The 17,595-nt window shown below is 31.8% G+C and overlaps 1 protein-coding gene across 1 annotated transcript in view; it reads left to right on the top strand.

Annotated features, from left to right (window-relative positions):
* The window catches only part of LOC308633208 (A-kinase anchor protein 9-like), a 125,195-nt gene that overhangs the window by 61,827 nt on the left and 45,773 nt on the right, over window positions 1-17,595 (top strand). Inside the window, exons 18-20 of the mRNA XM_081265743.1 lie at window positions 577-809; window positions 13,450-13,612; window positions 14,919-15,131. Coding sequence (XP_081121869.1) covers window positions 577-809; window positions 13,450-13,612; window positions 14,919-15,131 — 609 coding nt within the window. The remainder of the gene's footprint in view (window positions 1-576; window positions 810-13,449; window positions 13,613-14,918; window positions 15,132-17,595) is intronic.

The following is a 17,595-nucleotide window of genomic DNA, read 5'->3' as shown; positions in this document are numbered from 1 at the left end:
AGCTACAAAATTATCTGTTTCTTTTAATCTGTAGCCAGAGCAGGTAATGTTCAAATATGTAATGCTTAAAAGTCAGGTTACTCCAAACAAATTAGGAGCACTTATTCTATTCTTTGATAACCTGTTACATCCCACTGCACAATAGAGTTTTTTTTTTCCTTATGTATCTATGTGTGTTGTTTCATTATACTGTAAAGTCCTTCACAATAGGAACCAGATTTTGTCTCCTTTGTGTCCTCATTTCTTAGCAAACTCTACATGCTTGACATTTGATAAATATCTATTAAAAGTTATCTTAAAAAGTTTTTATCAGGTTGGGAGTATAGCTCAACAATACAGCACATGCTTATTATGTGCAAGGCCCTGGGTTTTATCCCCAGTACCCCCCCCAAAAAAACCCCAAAACTTTTATTAAAGAAAAATTACTAAATAACCCAAATCTTAAATTCTGCAATTTTCCAATGCTGTTATTAAAACACATGTACTTTGAAAAATGATTTCAATTTGACTTGATTTTAAAAATTTAAAGTGAAATTATTGTTATTAATGTATGCCTTTAACATTTTGTTATTCTAGTTATACACAGATCCATACCCTCTTATTCTGGAAGTGATATGCCAAGAACTGATAATAGCATGTGTTCAAAAGTAACTGAGGAAGGAACAGAATTATCGCAGCACCTTATAAGGATTGGTTTTGCTGGAACTGAAATAGATCCTGAAAATGAAGAATTAATGCTGAATATTAGTTGTCAACTACAAGCAGCAGTTGAAAAAATACTGGAAGCTCTAAGCGAAACTAGTAGTCAGGTAAACTCCTTAATTATTACTACCTACTGAATATTGCATAAGGCATAAATGAGTAAATATTTCTCTCTACTGTCCCACAGAAATTTATTTAGGCTTCTCTTTAATAATTGGCTGTGTTTGTGATAACCAATATTAGTTTTAGTAGTCTTGTTTTTGGTGGTGAAGGTAATGTAATGATGAGCTCTTCCAGTTCAAAAACTCATTGATGTTTTAATATCCAGATTTTCTAGATTGTTACACATTACTTTTTTTAATATCAAAAGAGATTTTAACTTCACTATTGTGTGAAATGTTCCATTAAAATGTTATTTAATACTATAAGGAATCTCTAAAACTATATGTTGTAGTGGAAATGTCTGAAACTATATGTTGTAGTATGTCATAATATACCATTATTGTATTACATATCAAACTTGCAATTTTTTCACTTGATTTTTACATTCTTTTTATAAATATGAGTAGATTAATTCACCATACAAGTTATCTCTTGGTAGGAAATTAGTTTGAGCAGTTTTTCCTTTAAAATATTGTTCTTTACGGGCTGGGGATGTGGCTCAAGCGGTAGTGCGCTCGCCTGGCATGCGGGCGGCCCGGGTTCGATCCTCAGCACCACATACAAACAAAGATGTTGTGTCTGACGAAAACTAAAAAATAAATATTAAAATTCTCAAAAAAAAATATTGTTCTTTAAATATTAAGTTTGAGAAGTTGAAAGAATGTCTTTGAGCTCTTGTTCTGATGACTGGCTTTTCTTTGGTATTTTTTCTCTAATAAATTATTTAATATGGCATGTTTCTGCAATAGCAGTAACTATTAGATATAGTAACTATGACAAATATATATTTTGCATTTTAATACCTGATTCATTTCTATTAGGGTTAAATTATTGACTTAAGCTATTTCTTCAATTATTGACATTTAAAATGATTCATTTATTCCCTATTAGTTGGTTAACTTCTCATATCAATCTACTGTCCCACCCCCTGATACTTTTAATATGCTGCTGGGATTCAATGAAAAAGGAATTATCAAAATAACATACATTTCTGTTGAAATATTTGTTCTTTGAATGGTCTTCAGATATGACACTTACCCAGAATTTTCTCCAGGTATTTTTTTCTGTTTGGAAACAAACTAAACCTTTTTTCTGTGATAGAATATGAATTATACCTTGAAAAGACTCTTGAGATACCACATATTGTAAGGGGAATTCACTAACTGGTCAGGGAAATTCATCATAATGTATTTCCTGTTATATGGCTCAGTGATAGAGTACTTGCCCAGTATATGCAAGGCCCTAAGTTCTATCCCCAACACTGGGGGAAAGGATGGGGAATAAATAGTTAGATAAATATATCTTCTGGTTTGCACCTTGATTGGCCAAACTAAAGCAAACATATGCCTTATGTAGTTCCCAAAAATGTTTTCATAGATTAATTCTGAGGCCTGTAGTTAAATAGCAGATGAAATTTCTAACCTTGGGCAATTCTTGTTTCTCTAGAGCTTTCTTTTGTAGCATGTACAGAATGATTAAAGCTTCTATTTCAGTAACTCAAAAATTTACTTGAGCATCACAGAGAACCAAAGACATATAATATTCTTGAAAGCTCAAATACTTGTTATTTGCCAAGAGTAGGAAAAATGATTTAAATTTTAAAAAAAATCAGTGGTGGTCCTATATTCAAAGTTCTGAAGAGTTATTTTATTTTTCATTATCAACATCCTAAGTGCTTGTAAGGAAATGAAATGGTACCCATAAAATTCAGCTTCCTTTATATTATTAAGACATTAATTTTACACTCTTGGATCAGAGAATTTTATAGTCACCTTTCCTTTAGCCCAAAGTTGAGCAGACTATTTAAACTCAAACATTGACATTGTAAATGTTGTGTTGAAATGTGAAATTCCATAGTTAACATTAAAAAATACACATTTTTACCAAGATTTACTATATTTTTAGTCTTTTATAATTAGCCTAAGTCCTGCATTCTCTCTCTTTTAGAATGCTTATCCATAAACAACTTCTAGAGTATGCGGTTCCACTGAGTCAGTTGAGTCAGTACTTAAAGCTTGAATGCATAGGCATCTTAATATTATCCCTTTTATTCTATGAAAGTTGTATAGTATAGATAATTCTATATTAAATTCTTTTTGTTTTGTTTATGCTTATTTCAGTCATATTAGTGTTTATATTCTATGATTTATACTTTTTCTACCAGGAAAACAACTGGTAATACTTTTTCTTTCTTTCTTTTTTTAATAAACTTATTTTACTTATTTATTTTTTTTTAATGTGGTGCTGAGGATGGAACCCAGTGCCTCACACATGCTAGGCAAGTGTTCTACCACTGAGCTACAATTGCAGCCCTACTTTTTCTTTCTTGATCCTTATAACATACTTTTGACCTGGAACTTGACCACTGTTGATAGTGTTGCTACTCTTCAATGCCACTATAAATTATGCACACTATGGTTAATGTACTATAGTATTTATCTTTTGATAATCACCATGGAAAATGACAAATAAATGACAAGTGAGCAGTGGTTTCTACAGATTATTTGCTCTTACAGACAACTAGAGAAAACTTCGCCATAGTCATTAAAACTGCCATCAGTCAACAGTTAAGTGTGTGGGATCTTCCTGAAACACTCAGTTCCCTAGGTCAAGTCCATAACACATGACAACTCTCTGTTTATGTGACTAGGTAGTGAGGTGCAGTAAGAGCCTTGTAATGGTATTTTCCAAATGAGTCTCAGTTTGTTAAGTGCTAAAGTAAGGGAATAGGAGCTTTGTGACAGTTTTTAAAACTAACTGCAGATCAATTATTAATCTTAACCATGGATAAATGTTTAAATCCAATGACTTCTTCAGAATATTGTTAATAACTAAAATATTATGAACCAAATGAATAATTTAATCGTTAAATTGACACAAAATAAAGTCTAACATCTTTGTGAAATAACTAGTATCCCATTTTCCTCTTTAATATATTATCATTTGCTTCTTCTTCCTTTAACCTTGATTTATTTTCTTCATTTTTATAACAAAATGGCACTGCTGTGATGTCTTTTTGCTTTCATTTAAATACAGGCAAATAACTCTGCACAGGATACTCTGAATAGCATCTGACAGTTTGGGGTAAGGTGCAGGCCATAAAGCTTACTGTGGGGTTTGATGTTTGAGATAAGTCATTCATTCATTCATTCAGCGAAGTTTTGAGTGCCTACTATATAACAATTATTGTTCTAGATATTAGAGATACAATGATAAGGGAAATGGACAAAATCCCTGCTCGCAGGAGCTCATAATTTAATGGTGGAGGCCAATAATAAATAGATGCATACTTGGTAGTAACTGCTGTGAAAAAGAATAAAGGGAAGTACAGCATACTGGAGGAAGAGAGTATTTTATCGAGGAAAATTAGTAAAGGCCTCTCTGATAAAGTGATATGAATTCATATTCCTTAAAGAAGAGTGGGAGGCTAATATACAGGTAAATGGGAAAGAATGTTTAGGCAGGGGAATAGCAATTTCAAAGGCCAGGGGCTGTGCTTGACAGAGGACAGGGCAGCTGGAGCAAGGAGAGTGGAGAGAGGCATGGGAAACCAGATTATACTCTGACCTCTTCTCTCTTTAACTCTTCATGTTAAAGTCATAGGGGACAGTTTTTAACTTTTCATTCTAAAATAACTTTAAGCTTACAGAAAATTCTAAAACTGAGAGTTTCGATGTACCAACCACTCATTCAGCTTTCCCTAACATTAACATAGTGCATAACTATAATATAATTATAAAACTAAGAAATTAAAATTGCTGCAGTACTGTTAACTAAAGTATAAACTATTTAGATTTCATTGGTTTTTCCTATAATGACGTTTTTCTGTTCCAAGATTCATTCCCAGATCCCACATTGTACTTAGTTGTCATGTCATCTTTGGTTTCACCAGTCTCTGACAATACTTTAGTCTTTTGTCGGTTATTTTTTAGAATGTTCCTCAGTTTGGATTTGTCTGATGTTTGTTGTGATTATATGAAGCCTGTATATTTTTGATACTACCACAAAAATGCTATGCCCATCTTGTGCTTCATGCCTGGTTATGTGAGTCAATATGTCATTATTACAGGTAATGTTAATCTTCATTGCTTGTGATATCTGCTGGGTTTCTCAACTGTAATGTTACTGTTTTCCCCTTTGTAATGAATAACTATCTTGGAGGAGGTACTTTGATAATATGCAAATAACCTTTTCTCCTTAACTTTCTTTCATCTAATATTCTTACATCCATTGTTGGATCTTGCATGCAGTAATTATTACTATGGTGTTCTAATGGTAATTTTATACTTTCCTCATTGTTTTATTTATTTATTTAGCTATATGAGCTATATTTTCACTTCTAATCAATATCAGTATAGACTCATGACTAATTTATCACTTTAGTTGTAACCTAATACTTTGTTTTGTTTCAGCTTTGGCATTAAGAACTTTTTGAGGTACATCCTTTTGAAGTGTACTTGCTTTTTTGAGTATTGGTACTACAAGAAGCTTCAAACCCATCTTGTATTTTTCCTACCCTAACTTTAGAATCAATCACTTCTTCATGGAATTCATATTTCTTTTATCGGAAAATACTATCTAGAAACCAAGATCTAGGTACTAGATGTTCTCATTGTTACTAGGATGTCATTACTTCTAAGCCCTGTTAGTGGATAGTTTAAAAATATATCTTTGTATGCTAATCCTCCTATCTATACCTGAATCTCTCTGTATACATGTATAATTTAAAAATCCATAAATTCATTCTGAGCCCTCCAGTTCTGGTACCACAGCATTTGTTTTGCCCTGCCCTTTTTTCTTAGTAACTTTGTTCTCCAACAGTGAAAAAGAGAGTCTCATGTTCAATTGCATTTTTATTTGTTTGCTCAACCATAATATACACATATGTAATTTCAGAATTGCTATCCTACACCCCTGTGAAAAACAAATTCTCTAACTAGACTACATTATTTGTGTGTAGTACTTTTTGTTTTTAGCCTTATAATATACAGTCAAAATATTGTTTTTCAATACCTTAGGTTAACTCTTTTCTCTCTCACCCTGTTGGTGTGCTTTTTTTCATATATGAATACACAAACATACATACACACAAACACATTCACATATATATTCAAATATATATGAATATAATACATGAATATTTATAACAGTCATAACTCATTTGTAATTTTTATTCATATATATATAACAGTCATAATTTATTTATGATTTTTTTCATTCCATTGAGTTCCTCATTCTTATTAATATATGAAAAAGATCATTCTGTGGACAGTTCTTTCAGTTATGACAGGTGTGTAGAGTCATCTACATCACTTACAGTCATGATATAAAATAGTTTCATCACCCCAACATTCCCAGGCACTGCTCTTTTAGAGTCACCCACTCTCTCACCTCCTGCCTGTGGTAAACACTGGCTTGCTTTCCTTTCCTACAGTTTTGCTTTTTCCAAATTGTCATAAATGAAAACGTGCGTCATGTAATTTTGGGGTCAGGCTTTATTACCTTAATAAAGTGCATTTAAGAATCATCTGTATTGTTATGTCTAATAATAGTTTGTTCCTTTTTAATAAGTGAGGGAAATTCCAGCAGTTTGTTTATCCATTTACTGTTTAAAAGACATATAGATTGTTTCCATCTTTAGATAGTTAGAGAATCTAACTTGTATTTTCCAAAATAAACACTTTGACTATTGTTAAAAATAGAATAGAGTAGGTAGAGGGTGGTGAAAGTACAAGGAGAGCAGAAACATAGAAACCAGTTAGAGAAGTCATTTGCCCAAGTTTATAAGTTATGGAGAGTTAGAGTGGGAACCCAGGTACTTTAGTTTCAGAATCCGTGGTCTTAACCACTACTACTTCTGCCTTCTTGGAATCTGAGGATTAAAGAGCAGACTAAGATTTTTGTTTAGTTATTCTTTAGTTTTAATCATAACTATAACTGAGAAATGAATTTTGAAATCCAGAGATTGTTGGCAAACTTAACAGGAACGATTTCAGTGGAGTTTGGTAGTTTTCCAATTTGTTGGACTAGTTTTCAACGTTATGTGATGAAACATGCTTAGAAAATCTTCTAAGGCCCTTAGAAAGATAATCTCTGTAATACAATCTTTATTTAGTGGTCTTTCTCTAATTCTGCAGAAAAATTATCTTTGAGAATCAGTTCAAAAACACTTGACTTTTCAGTTAGGTGGAAATAGAAATGTCTGTTTTCTGGGAGTTAATCTTTCAACAATTGAAGTTTTATGGAATCCAGAGGTTATTATTTAGAGCCAAGGAGATTATTTACCAAAAAATATTTCTCTTAGGAAGTCTTTGGGGGGGGGGGGGAGTTTCAGAGAGGAGAAATAATTTTTGGTGTTCTATTACACAGCATAGTGATAATAGTTAACATATATTTCAAAATTGCTAAAGAAGAGAATTTTAACCACAAAGAAATGATAAATATTTGAGGTGATGGATGTGTTTGATTATTCCACAGTGTGTGCATGTAAGAAAACATCACTTTGTACCTCAAAATATTCAATCATTATTTGTCAATAAAAGATAAAACTTAATGCAAATAAAAAATAATTCCTTGGAAGAAATTAATGAATAATTTATTCTCTCAGAATGATTTTCATTATAAGGCACTATTGTGAGTTTACTAGTTCTTATTTTTTAGAATAATGGAATCAAAGCTACAGGCTTCTATAATTTCTCAAAGGGGAATCTGAGAATTAAAGATCAGGCTAAGCTTTTTGTTTTAATCATAATTATAAGTACTGAAACACATTTTGCCATCAAGTATTGCCCCCAGTGTGCTTAGCATTGGTCAGGTAATGTATGCAGGAGTTAGTCCCTCCATTAAATAATTTAGAGAAATAAGTAAATAAAGTGAAGACGAAAAGACAGCAGCAGAAGTGTTTTACAATTTGAAGGAAATAATTTACAGGGAAAAAAGGTTAAATAGCTTGACATTATATGATTAATGTAAACCTTTTTCATTGGGGAAATGTAGCTCAATGCTGTCAATTAATAGCCTCCTGTATATGGTAAAGCCATGATCTTCTGTAACCCGAGGATAAGGAGCTAGTCTGGACAGTTAAATGTGTTTCTAGAAATTGAAGTCATTGTATTTTAAGTTTTTAGTTGCAGAAAGGTTTATATGCTTTTAAACTAGAGGAAAAAGCAAAATTGAATATAACTTGAATTATTGTCAGAATCACCATATGCCATCATCCAGACTCTTCTTTACTACTTTTTGAGTTTTTTTCATTCATTTTTAACAGTAGTTAAATTTGTAGTTAGTTTCTTACCATGACCCATGTTCCTAGTCATAAGAGGACACACCTTACTTATAAAGATTTTTGTTTTATGTTAATGGAAATAAGTTCTATGTGTTTCCAAAACTGGGGTGAAAATATTAGTATATCATTTAATTTAAAGGTATTTTATTGCTCAACTTATTACACATTTATGTTTTCAATTCTTTCATTCTTCAAGGATTTACCTATTGTAGTTAAAGCAATGGTGTTTTGTTTGTTTTTGGTTTTTATGCAGTTTTTTTTTGTTATTGTTTTATTTTGTATTCTTTCTGAATATCAATTAATGTAGTATGCCACTAGTTAATATATTATTACAAAGACTGTTTGCCACATTCTGGGTCATCTTTATCTATTACTCTTTGAGTCTATTTTTCTCCTTAGTTATTCTTTCTTTTTTCTTTCTTTGTTGTTAATTCTTATGTTGACTTAAATGCTGCTATTTATGAATAATTATTTCTTACCCACAGTTTTGTTTTTACCTCAAATGAGAGAAATTGGATGATTATCAAAATAACTAATTTGCAAAAGAAGCAGGGAAAGAGTATTTTAAGAGGTATCTCATAGGCTAGGTGTGGGATCCACCAGTTCATAAAGTGTGAACAGCTAGGGTATTGATGATTTTACGTCTGCTGGAGCTTCATTAAAATCACATTTAGCTGCTTGGGCTGGGGATATGGCTCAAGCAGTAGTGCACTCGCCTGGCATGCGTGCGGCCCAACTTCTATCCTCAGCACCACATACAAACAAAGATGTTGTGTCTGCCGATAACTAAAAAATAAATATTAAAATTCTCTCTCTCGCTCTCTCTCACTCTCTCTTTTTAAAAAAAATCACATTTAGCTGCAACAGTCATAAGGTCAGGCCTCCATCTCATATAGGTGTTAAGACATCTTGACAGACTAACTACAGGTTATAAGAAACTGTAATAAGCAAAAATTTTCAGAACTTTAAGCAGCAGCTGCCCCTCCCTAACTACATCTCCTTGCAACTTTGGGACTTGTATATAAAACAATTTCATTTTCTCTGCCTCAGTTACTAGTCTGCTGAGAAGGGTTTAAGTACTAGCTCTTCGAAACTACTTTATGTAGTCAGAGTAGCTATCAAAGGCCTTTTTAAGCCTGTCACTTGCTTTAGTATGGTTTTTTTCCATTTAGATAAAGGCTTTGTGGGTTTAGGATATTCCGTTACCAGATGGGGGAAAAAGGCACCAAAATGAAAGTCTTTTATTTAAAACAACTTTCATTATTGAGAGTCTTTTATTAGTAATGAGTAAGTTATTTATCTTTTAAAATTATGAATGGCTGGTTTATTCAGTATTGCTCAGGCTTCTGGAACAACCTGAAGCTAACTATTATGGACAATTTGTCGCTTTTACATTTCAGTCAGGGTTCATAGGCTACCTTAAGTGGTGTAATTATCGACTTATATACAAAGTGGCTCTAAAAAGAATTTTTTCCTTAATATGCCCTCTATAAATAAGTCAATGTGAAAATAAGTTATAACTGAATTATCTGTATTTAGTTAGCCTCAGTGGCTGCTCAAAAGTATTATATCTTAAGGAATTATCAAAAAGAAATTCTAATTTAATTTCCAGAAATAATTATGATTATTTGATATGCTTGAATAGCTGATTAGTAATGTAAACTCAAACATATTTTATTCACATTTTTAATTAAAACAATTTTTAGTAGGGTGGAAAAATACCAGCTTATCTTAGACACATTATAAACTTCTCTAAATAACTCTTTCAAAGATCTGACGTGGAACTTGGATCCTGTTAGGCAGGCTTTTTTGTGGGCGTATTAATTCACATTCCACCTGTCAGTGCACATATAGGTAAAGACATTAAACCACACCCTCTGTTCTGACCTTTTCCTCAGGGGACACTGACTAGAATCCTCTGGCTCAGCCTGCAAGGCTATTTGAGCAGCTCGGTTTGAAAGAGCTTTTCCTTTTGAATAGGGCAAAGCTGCAAGACCAAGGGAAATAATGTTGCAACTACGTTTCTCAAGACTGCTACTATGGAGATTTAAAACCTGACCTTCCCTGCCAGGTTCTGCTTGGAAGGCTTACTTATTACCACAGACAAATTTGATACCAAAAGCAGTTTTATTGCTCAGCATATTACACATTTATGTTTTCATTCTTTTATTCTTCAAGGATTTACTTATTCTAGGTAAAACAGTGGTGTTTTGTTTGCGTGCTTTTGGTTTTTGTGCAGTTTTTTGTTGTTTTGTTTTGGATTCTTCAGATAAAGACTGGTAGACATTTAGGAGTCTTTCTGTTTTGTTTTTGTTTTTTAGATTTGTAGGGTTCCCCCCGCCAGACATTTTCACCCTTTTTATTGTTCAGTACTATGAATTAATTTTTTATGTATTTGATAGCACTAAACAGAATGGAATATCTAGATAAACTAAAAGGAACTTTTTAAATGTAGTAGAAAACTGATAATTGAAGAAGCTTGGCTCCTTCATCTTCTAGAATGGATTCTTACAGGACCTATTTGGCAACTGTCAAACTCGATGGCTGTTGGTTGGAAGAACAAGATGAAGATATTTATGAGGTTGAATCTCGAGTGCCTTTACCGTATCCTTTTCCTTTGTGTGAACATTTGGATGAAAATAACTCAGTAATTATTAATACTTCTATTTTCCACTTGATTCATAAAAGAAATGGGCATATATTAAAGCTAATTTCTAAAATTTCACTGCCTACCCCTCCTTATTCAGTAAGTATAAAATATTAATTTAGTTTAACAAATAAGTATAATGAGAAATGAAATTTTAAGTATTGTTAATAAGGTTAACGGAATAGAACCTTATTTTGTTATTGTTTGGTATATACTGCTGCCCATTCATCCTAAATGTATCAAAGGGCTCAATTTGATCTAAAAGTCCCAACTTGGCTGTGTTCTTAATTCCAGAAAGCAGAATGAGATAATATTACACTTCTCCAGTGCCAGGTGAATTGTTTAAAAAATATTCTGCTTGTCTTTAAGATTCTTGTTTTTGTATGTTTATGAATCCAATCCTGAATAAAAATGGGAATAAAAATGGAATGATTATATTTGAGAGAATAGGTATTGTGATACCTAGACCAGCTAAATGAATTGTTTACATCCATGACATACTGACAGTAGTTCCAGGCAAGGTAAAAGCAAACTTGGATTCTAGATTTTCTTACACCATAAGGAACTTATTTTTAGTTTTCTATATGTCAACTAATTCTGTAGAGAAATATCTTTCTTCTGTTTTTAATGTGAAACTTATAAACATTGCTAAAGGTGTTTAGCATAAAGATACCTGCATATTCAGTATTCCAGGTTTATTTGATTCTCAAATATGTTGTGAATGATTGACTACAAGTTATTCAGCACTTTTTTATAACTTTGGTGACTTTAACTGTACATGCTAGCTAATATTTAACAAACCAGATGGTTTTTAGAATAGTGTTGTTACCCCTTCTACAACTTTTGTTTTAAGTGTCATAATCTTTACTAAAGCTTATCCATACTTTAAGTATAATGGTGAGTTTACTAAATACTTTGAAAATATTGAGTTTAAAATTTTTATATAATTCATACTATTATAGATATTAGGAGTAAATCATACCTTAACTGGATAGAAGGTATTGTGTAAAGTATGTAAATGAGAATTTTAAGGGGGACTCTTATCCCAAATGCAGTGGATCCCAATTGCTATTGTAAATAAAATATATTAGTCTTACTTATTTGATTGCTTGAGGTTTTTGCTTTGTTTCTAAAACTGAAGGGTTTTTTCATGATTTCATGGTAAATATCTAAATGTATGTGAAGGTGGTTTAGATCTTGTCGTGAAATGGAGCATAGAGGCAAAGACTTATCAAATTTATCTAAAGCAAATATTTATTTTATTGTAAATACTCTATTGAATTTATGTAGTAAATTTGGAAAATAGTTCATCTTCTTTTAGTTATAACTTTGAACTCTATATTTCATGTATTTTCTAGGTCATTAGTATATAATAAAAATTATGTACATATTGAAGCAATTGATGTACTTTAAAAAATGTATTGACTAAATTCAGGAGAGTAGTTGTGTACAGCATGTATACTTCATGGTCATTTTCTTTATAGTAAAAATTAAAATATAGTATTTATCCACATTTAAAGGAAAATACTGTTGGTAGTTAAAAGTGAACATGTTCATAAAATTTTTCCTTTTTAAAGTAACAATATATTTTCACAGATATTTTAGGAAATTAGTTACAAATTAAAATTTATGTTTAATTTTCCATTATGAGTCTTATATCTATGCTCATTTTTAAATAATAGGTTATAAATAAAATTTAAACTTTCTTTTAAAACAACAATTATTGGGGTTGGGGTTGTAGCTCAGTGGTAGAGTGATTGCCTAACATGTGTGAGGCACTAGGTTCAATCCTCAGCACCACATAAAAATAAATAAGTAAAACAAAGGTATTTTGTCCATCTACAACATAAAAAAATGAATTAAATTAAAAAAACAATAATTGTATACTGAATATTTTGGAAATTGATTTGGTTTGGCAATAACACTCAGGTGTGAGGAGCAGAAGTCTTTAAGAATAAGATTTTAAATATTATCTTAATTTTATAATACATTATTAATGTCTAATTAGAAACCTTAGAAACCACTACATTTTATCATTTTAAGCTTAAAACATGGCAGTAATGTCTTTCTGATACACAAACTTATGTAAATTTACAAAATTTATTTAAGAGACTTGCTGTAAGCCTGTTGTCAATACATACAATTATTTCTTAAAATTCTGGGGCTAAGTACTGGAAACATTTGAGCTCAGTTTTTTGTTTTTTGTGGAGGTTTTTTTTTTTTTTTCTGCATGTAGTTGTTTTAGTAAAAACAGATAAGTAGATGGTGACATATAAAAGCTCAGATAACTAAAGCAAAGTTAGTGCTTTTTTGTAATTTCGCACAAATGATTAAGTTATGGCAATTGAGAGCTTTGGCCTCAAGTGTGTATTACCATCTTAAAAACTATTTTAAAAATGGAGTCAGTATATGCCAATGATAGCATTCTAAGAAGGCTATATTTTTAATGCCTCCAAATTCTAAAGTGTTCAAAACAAATGTGGAGTCTACTATTGACTTATCCTACCCACAAATGTTAACATGCATTAGAACAGTCTTAAGTGACTGTAAGTCAGAAATATGTCTTTTATTTGAAATCCTTACTTTAATGGAAAATGACACTGGTTTTCCAACACTTCATCTTCCTTTATGTATTCTTTCCCTTCTTGTTTAGCTTGAACATGCAAAAGTTACACAAACAGAATTGATGCGTGAGTCATTCAAACAGAAACAACAGGCAACAGAGTTCCTTAAATGCCAAGAAGAACTGCGAGAGCGCCTTCATGAAGAGTCTAGGGCCAGAGAACAGCTGGCAGTGGAGCTCAGTAAGGCTGAGGGTAAGTACCTTGCCTTTGGCAAGTCAGAGTAGCAGAACTTCAATCTTAAAATAGAGATTTTGATGTACAGCCAAATTCAGAAACAAATCTACTCTAATTTAGAGCAGCCATTGGAAAGTAGTTGTCTTCAGAGTTTTTCCAAGCAGTTTTTAAAACTGCATATACACATTTAAATATAAAAGGAACTTGTAGAATTACTGAAAATATAAAGGAATTTTAGAAAATAGAGAAATGGATGGTGGAGAGTTGTTACCATGATCCCACCATCCTAAGACATGCCTGTAATTTAAAAATGAGAAAACCGAAGGTAAAGATGTTATTGAATTGTTTAAGGTAACCATTAAATAGTGACCATAGGCTTTAAGCCTCTAAAGCCTTGGGCTTTGCCTCTTCCCCCATGCTGTGGTATTGACCTTAACCTTCTAGAATTAAAATACCAACTTGAGAGAAAATGTTTTGTTAGAGCTTCATAGTCATACATAGTAGCTGAGTTCATCTCAACAAACTCATACATGCATGGAAATAAATTTCAGTTCATGATCCCCTTCTTTTCCCTCCCGTCTTCTTTCCCCTCTCCCATTCTCTTTACTCTATTATAATTGTGATTCGATTTATAATATCTGATTTACATTAAGCTAGAAACTTGTCTATTTTTATCTTTTTACTAAAGTGAATTACGCATATACAATGTGATGATACTTCAGTATAGCAAAGTATTTGAAAGTTTAGAGAAATTTCACATTAATGTCAGGTTGGTAAACAAGAAGACTGCATTAGGCCAGGCACAGTGGCACATGCCTGTAATCCCAGTGACATGCCCAGGGACACTGAGGCAGGAAGATTATTAACTCAATGCCAGCCTCAGCAATTTAGCAATGCCCTAAGAAACTTAGTGAGACCTTGTTTCTAAATAAAATAGAACTGGGGATGTAACTCAGTGGTAAAGCACCCCTGGGTTCAATTCCTGGTACTCAAAAAAGAAGATGACGACTAAATCAAATGTACATATTAAAAGTTAAGGGCTGGGGTTGTGGTTCAGTGGTAGAACATTTGATAGCACACATGAAGCACTGGCTTCAGTCCCCAGCACCACATAAAATATACTAAGTAAAGGTATTGTGTCCATCTTCAACTAAAAAAAAAAAAGTCAATAAGTTGCTGCTATTAATAGCAAATTCATTCAAGACTCTTAATAGGTTGGAATGATTTAAAGTTTTGCTAACAGCTCTTTTGTTCATATTAAAACATATTAATGTTCAAATTTAAATGAGTTGTAATTCCATTTCCTGTTCATTTTATCTTACAGGTATCATTGATGGCTACGCAGATGAAAAAACTCTTTTTGAAAGGCAAATTCAGGAAAAAACTGATATAATAGATCGCCTTGAGCAGGAGTTGTTACGTGCAGGTAATAGGTTGCAAGAATTGGAAGCAGAACAACAAGAAATCCAAGCAGAAAAAGAATTATTGTCAAGACAGAAGGCGGCAATGAAAGCAGAAGCAAGTCCAGTTGTACAACGTACGTATTTTCAGACTTTGGAACACTTTTCTTTTCATTTATATTCTTTAAACATTAAGAGTGATTTTCCCCCCTTTTTTTCAATGCCATTATTCATATACCATATAGGAACTTGAAAAATAATAGCAGAGTGGGCTGAGGTTGTGACTCAGTGATAGAGCACTTGCCTAGCAAGTGGGAGGCACTGGGATCCATCCTCAACACTGTATATGAGTAGAATAAAGATCCACTGACAACTAAAAAAAGTATATTCAAAAAAATTATAACCAAACATACCTATAGGTAATTGTCTTATTAGACAACCAAGTAGAACCAGGGTTTTCTTTTCTTTCTTTTTTAATCTCTGGCAGATGTTGACTGTTAACAGGAAAAGACAATTCTTTACTTAACCCCAAAAATCTGCCTCAAGAGAAGGTTACAAATAATGGGCCAGAATATTTTATAAATTGTGTAAGCTTTAGGCTTTTTAATAGAAAAGAGACAGCAAAAATGTATTGTCGGATTAAATAACTAAGAACTTGTTTTAGTAATAAGCAGGTCTGGGGCTTGCAAGCCAAATAGATGGAAAAGGTCAATGGCACTAGAAGCAGGCTGACATCTAGTGTAGTAGGAGTTCAAAGAGAATTTAAATTTATAAATAACCTTAATTTTTCCTTAAATAAGAAATTAAATAATATCTTGACGTTAAAGTTTGTTTAGCAGTAAATGTCAATCTTTGTAATAGTAAAACTTTAAATTCAGTTTATTGTGTCCTCACTTATAGTAAACATAAGTTGGAATTATAAACTGTTTGTCTAATTTCATTTGATCAATTAAGAAATACAACATACATTTTTTGTAAAATGATGAAATTAGTCTAACATGGGTTTAGGGTTGTAATTTTTAATGGGGAAAAACTTTGTGTCATACATGTAAAATATTCAAGAAATATTGGAACTTCTTAAAATCTCCAGTGATAATAATCAGTGGCTTCAGCGTCTGCTTTCTAATATATATGTGGGCACATACATTATCTTATTTTAGCCAATAGAATATGTATAATATTTTTGTTGTGTCTTGTCTTGTTTTCTATTTTCATAGGACTAGTAGATGCTGCAGTCGATGCAGCACCTGAAGCAGGTGTGTGCGTACAATTGCATGGACTATTTTTGAGTGGTAGATTTAGATGCAAATTTTGAGTAACCCTTGGATTTTCAACCAACTAACATGTCTCTAATTTCGCAGTTTTGCTGCTGTGATTCACTCTTAAAGTTGTTCTCTTTAACAACAAAACAACTTGTCTTACTATAAAAGTTCACATTTTCACTTGAAATTAACAACTGAGATTGATAATGACATCATCTTATTATATGTTATGCATGAAACTTAAAACAATTTCAATTTTTCAAAGAAAATGTTTTTTTTTTTGTTAACAAATATATTAAATCTTGTAGTCTATGACTTTCCAGAATCCTCTTCTAAGTCAGGAAGTTTATAAGATGATGGTAGTAAAAAGATCATTGGAATTTAGTAAGAGGCTTTCTGATTGATTTACTTTATGTTAACATCTAGTATCAGTGTTGTTTTCAAAGGAAAAATTTTTTCTGTTGATTCCTTGTCCTGAGTATAGTGTTGGTACATCAGTTAGTATAAAGATTCTAGAGATAAGTTCTTTCCATTTTCTTTATTAGAGGATTGGTTTACTTTTTCTTTTATACTTTATTATTATATTAATAATGATACTAACACAATAGTGCTTACTATACTACAGTTATTGTTTTACATATTTTAACTCATTTGATTCCAAATTTGCTGTAAGAGATTGGCAATGATATAGTTCCCATTTTACATATAAGGAAACCAAGGATCATCATATTGAATATCATGTAAAACAAAAGAGGCAAGCTAGGATTTGAAGACATAGTCTGTTTTTAGTGCTAACCACACTGCCTCTCACGTGTCAGTTTTCCCTTGATGCACATACATGTGAGCATGCAAAAACAACTCAGTAATATGGATCTAATAAGGAGTAAGAATAACAGGAAATTCTGGGTCTAGTCATATTTCTTCTTCTACAACTCTTCCTTGCTTGTTTAAAGATTTACAGTGATTTTTTGTGTATATTATGTATACGTATGAAAGTGATTTATGGGTTTGGAATGAATTAATTTTTGTGTGAGGTAAATAAAAATGTTCTTTTTCTATGCTTAAATTTCATTCAATTTTGTTCTATTCTTAATAGTGAAAAGTGGCTTTTTTGTCATTTGCTATGTTTTTACAAAAATGGTGTTTTTGTGACGGGACTTTCTTTTTGTTAATTCTGCATAATTTTAATAATACTAGTTTATGTATGTGTAGCAGTAAGATATTTTGTTATTTCTATAAGAGAATATTTACTTTTTAATATGGACTTAAAATATTTCTCAGCCTTTATTTCATGAAGGTAAAATTTACTGGAAGCACCATTAATTATAATTAACTCTGA

The sequence above is a fragment of the Spermophilus citellus genome (genome assembly GCF_964194105.1).
Source record: "Spermophilus citellus genome assembly, chromosome: 14".
NCBI classification, from domain to species: Eukaryota; Metazoa; Chordata; class Mammalia; order Rodentia; family Sciuridae; genus Spermophilus; species Spermophilus citellus.
Note: the sequence above shows the minus strand (reverse complement) of the source record. Positions and strands in the feature narration are given on the sequence as shown.